Consider the following 4,278-nt stretch of genomic DNA (forward strand, 5'->3'; position numbering starts at 1 on the left):
TGTCATTAAAATCACAAATCATTTTCAACAGTAATGCAGTTCCTGCCTTTTTGCTTGGTAGGACAGTGCGTGAATCAGAGGGAATTTGTCTCAAGAGACCTTTTTAGATGAAAAAGTGCTATAGATGCAGTACAGTATATAGACGGCTGGACACTAACCTTGGCATTTGGGGTCATCTGCGGTAAATTTCGGTCCTTTAGGGGACTGGTATCCCTCCTCACACTCACAGTAGTAGCTGCCTTTTGTATTGAGGCACTGGGCATGTTCTCCACAGATGGAGGGATACACAGGCACGGTGTCACATTCGTTGTCATCTAAAATGACAATGATAAAATTATTTATGAATTACATTAGGTTACCTGATAACAATGATCATAATAATGGATATTATAAATATTCTTACATGCATGTTGTGTGCATATTAGATTATTTATTGCACATAGTCCTTGTGTGTTAGCATATTGTGGATTACACATTCTATAAAGTAAGAGCGATGCATGTTGAACAAAAGGCCGTTCACATCGACGTAATGACAATAATTTACAACAAATAAATTATGAATTTACGTTACAGTTAACGTAAAAACTTGCTCACCCATGCCAAGCAGGCTATATCATTGGCCAGTGTGAACAGAAATACAGTGATAGCTACCTACACCTTTAGCCTTGTAGATGTGAATAACCCTTTAGTATTAATAATAGTATTAGTACAGTGTTAGTATTGCCATTAGTATTAGTGTTATTAAAATATTAGTAAGCGTCTTACTGCGGCATTCTCCATCTTTAACATAAAATCCCTCATTGCATCCCTTTGGGCGCTACAGTGTTGCATAGCTCAGATGCAGGTTTAACACACACACACACACACACACACACACACACACACACACACACACACACACACACACACACACACACACACACACACACACACACACACACACACACACACACACACACACACACACACACACACACACACACACACACACACACACACACTCCAATTGACCATCCAGCCCCCAGTAGACATCGCCGCATTCCTCCCTAAAGCAACCCAATCCCACCCATCTTCACGTAGCCACTGGCAGTATTGTTACGCAGTATATTCAGTGACATAATTATAGGCAACTTGTTAAAAGGTCAAAGGCTTTTTAGTGCATGGTCCATACAGTAAGAGCAAACCAATAATGTAATACCTTCTTACATTACTGGAAAAATGTTAATTCATTATAAATTGGCTCACACATTTTACTACACAATTATTTTATCAGATTTATTACAACTATAGCTACTGGATCAGCGTGTCAGTTGAATGAAATGTATCAGACACACCATTAACTGCAGGAAGAGGGTATTTTTTATTCATTTACATACATTAATTCATGATCTTCTGTGAGATATTGAACAAGGCAACCCTACTTACGTGTATATAACCTTTATTTAGCCATGATTATCCTGTTGACTGAGCGTCTGTTCTGCTAGACAATCCCAGTCAATGGCTGCCAAATACATAGTTCCATTCGTTGAAAGTCAAATGTGTGCTCAGAAATGTATTCTGGTGGGTGCTCTTTGGTTCAAGTTAATTGTTTGAGCAAAGTTAGTTGAAAAGAAAAACTGTTCTTTACCAAGGCACTCCAGAAAGTGTAGTTAAACATCATTATTATAATGACATGTTCACTTTATTATAATGGCATGTTCTTCAGAAGGTCCGATCACTGCTATGCTTGAAGATAAGTTTTTCTTTTCAGTTAACTTTGGATATAGTTCCAGTCCAATTTACCAACCCTTTTTTAACACTAGAACTACCACGGAGGGGTCAATTGACCTTTTTACCTAAAAGCCCCACAAGAGGGTCATTTGACCCTTTGGACCCCCTGCGGACACTCCTTTTGTTGTGGAAATGTGGCTGTTAGCAGCTCACAGCTGTCACTTGAGACACAGAGTGTGTGTGTGTGTGTGTGCGTGTGTGGATCATTTCCAATGCCTGTTGAGTGCTGTATCTCTGCATCTTCGTTCCTTGGAGAGGAGCTTCTTTCACCACAAAATTCTTGAGGGAAATGAAGCAGTAGCCCACATGCACTGGTATTTATCCAGCTAACAATTGCCAGGTTGCATTCACATGAGTCGTTATGGTCACATGGCATGGGAGATTCACACGTTACATTTTTTCTCGATTGGTTTGGCTAATTTCTCGAAACTGAGATGACATTCTCAAAACAACACGGACAAATCCCCAAACCAACTTGCAATTTCCCAAAACAGAATGGCATTTTTCATTGCTTTCATCAGATATCAAATGCTTTGTACATGTCTCAAATGTTTAGTACATCTCTGCAGATGGATATGTACAAATACCCTTCAGTTGACACATTCAGCATACATTTAGCACATTTTCCAAATAAATTGACCTTGCTTATCTAAACTAATTAGACAATTCTCAGTCTAATGGTTGCCCTCTCCAAAACACGTCAGCATTATTTCATTGTGTAAGTCATCATATGCAAAGTGGTCTACGCAATTCCCAAAACAGTCAAGGGCATCATATTTTAAGAATTTCATTACATAGTAAATTCATGACAGTGTTCAACAGGTCAGATGGTATTGTAACTTTACTAGTTAGTAGAAAATAATTTTACAACCGTGTATACTACAGTTTCCTCTGTTATTTGGCTAATTTCATGACATTTTTTCAAACGACATTCTCAGGGTTCCCACGGGTCATGGAATTTCTGGAATATCATGGAATTTCATAAAAGTTTTTCCAGTCACGGAAAGTCATGGAATTTTTTCATTTTGCATGAACAGTCATGGAATGTCATGGAATTTTCTTACAGTTTTTCTCGATTGGTTTGGCTAATTTCTCGAAACTGAGATGACATTCTCAAAACAACACGGACAAATCTCCAAACCAACTTGCAATTTCCCACAACAGAATGGCATTTTTCATTGTTTTCATTAAATTTGAAAAGCTTTGTTCATGTCTCAAATGTTTAGTACATCTCGGCAGATGGCTATGTACAAGTACCCTACAGTTGACACATTGAGCATACATTTAGCACATTTTCCAAATAAATTGACCTTTCTTATCTAGACGAATTAGACAATTCTCAGTGTAATGGTTGCCCTCTCCAAAACATGTCAGCATGATTTCATTGTGTGAGTCATCATATGCAAAGTAGTCTACACAATTGTCAAAACAGTCAAGGACATAATATTTTAAGAATTTCTTTACTGTAAACAGTACATTCATGACAGTGTTCAACAGGCCAGATGGTATTGTAACTTTACTAGTTTGTAGAAAATAATTTTACAACCGTGTATACTACAGTTTCCTCTGTTATTTGGCTAATTTCTTGACATTTTTTCAAACGGCATTCTGTGGAAGGAATTTAGTTTTGACAGCGTGTAAACTGTTTTTGGAGTGATATGAGCAAGTGATGAGGATCCATGTAGTTATGCTGAACCATCCAGTTTATTTTGACAGAAGGACTAAATGAATGCAAATGAGCCAAAGCAATTGAGAAGGCTCTATACCATTCCGATGGTACTGACCATTTATGTGGGAGAAGGTCTAGTGCTGATTCAAGAATGAGCTGTTTTGGGAGGTATATGACATTTTGCTAGTTATCTGATCTGTTGTGCAGAAGTGTAAGAATGTTTAGCCAAATGACCCAAAATTTATAGAAATGTCATCTCGGTTTCAAGAAATTAGCCAAACCAATCGAGAAAAACTGTAACAGTCGTGTAAAAGCAGACGCTTTTTGTTTGTTGTATAACATTGTTTCTTACTGGCTATCCTAAAATGCTTTGCCAGAAACTGTTTGGTTTCACGCTGTTATGTGCAGCATTCTAAAATGCAATGAGCCCACTGAAGTCTGGCCGTGGCTCGGCGTCGGCTCTTGGGATGAAGATAATCTTCATCAGTTTTTACATTGAAAAAAAAAAAAAAGAAGAAAGAAATGTACGTCATTTTTTATGGAAGTGATCATGGAAATTCTGTTTTTGGGGTCTGGAAAGTCATGGAAAATCATGGAATTTTATATCTGAATTAGAGTGGGAACCCTGATTCTGTTTTGAACAATTGCTAGTTGCTTTGGCATTTGTCCATGTTATTTTGAGAATGTTATCTCTGTTTTGAGAAATGAGCCAAACCCATGAGAAACCTGTGATATATGGGCATTACTTTCTGTATATGAATTTACAGTAAAGAAAGTTACTGATAAATGTCCTTGGTAAATTATCTGTGTTGTCAAACTTCAATGGTTTCACTCACTTT

General features: G+C 37.6%; 1 protein-coding gene across 1 annotated transcript in view; it reads right to left on the reverse strand.

Annotated features, from left to right (window-relative positions):
• Positions 1 to 4,278, reverse strand: part of LOC134457822 (adhesion G protein-coupled receptor E2-like) — a 7,780-nt gene continuing 3,502 nt past the window's right edge. Inside the window, exon 5 of the mRNA XM_063209796.1 lies at positions 1 to 314. Within this exon, the coding sequence (XP_063065866.1) occupies positions 154 to 314 (161 nt within the window). The 3' untranslated portion in view covers positions 1 to 153. The remainder of the gene's footprint in view (positions 315 to 4,278) is intronic.

Source organism: Engraulis encrasicolus, chromosome 1, assembly GCF_034702125.1.
Source record: "Engraulis encrasicolus isolate BLACKSEA-1 chromosome 1, IST_EnEncr_1.0, whole genome shotgun sequence".
NCBI classification, from domain to species: Eukaryota; Metazoa; Chordata; class Actinopteri; order Clupeiformes; family Engraulidae; genus Engraulis; species Engraulis encrasicolus.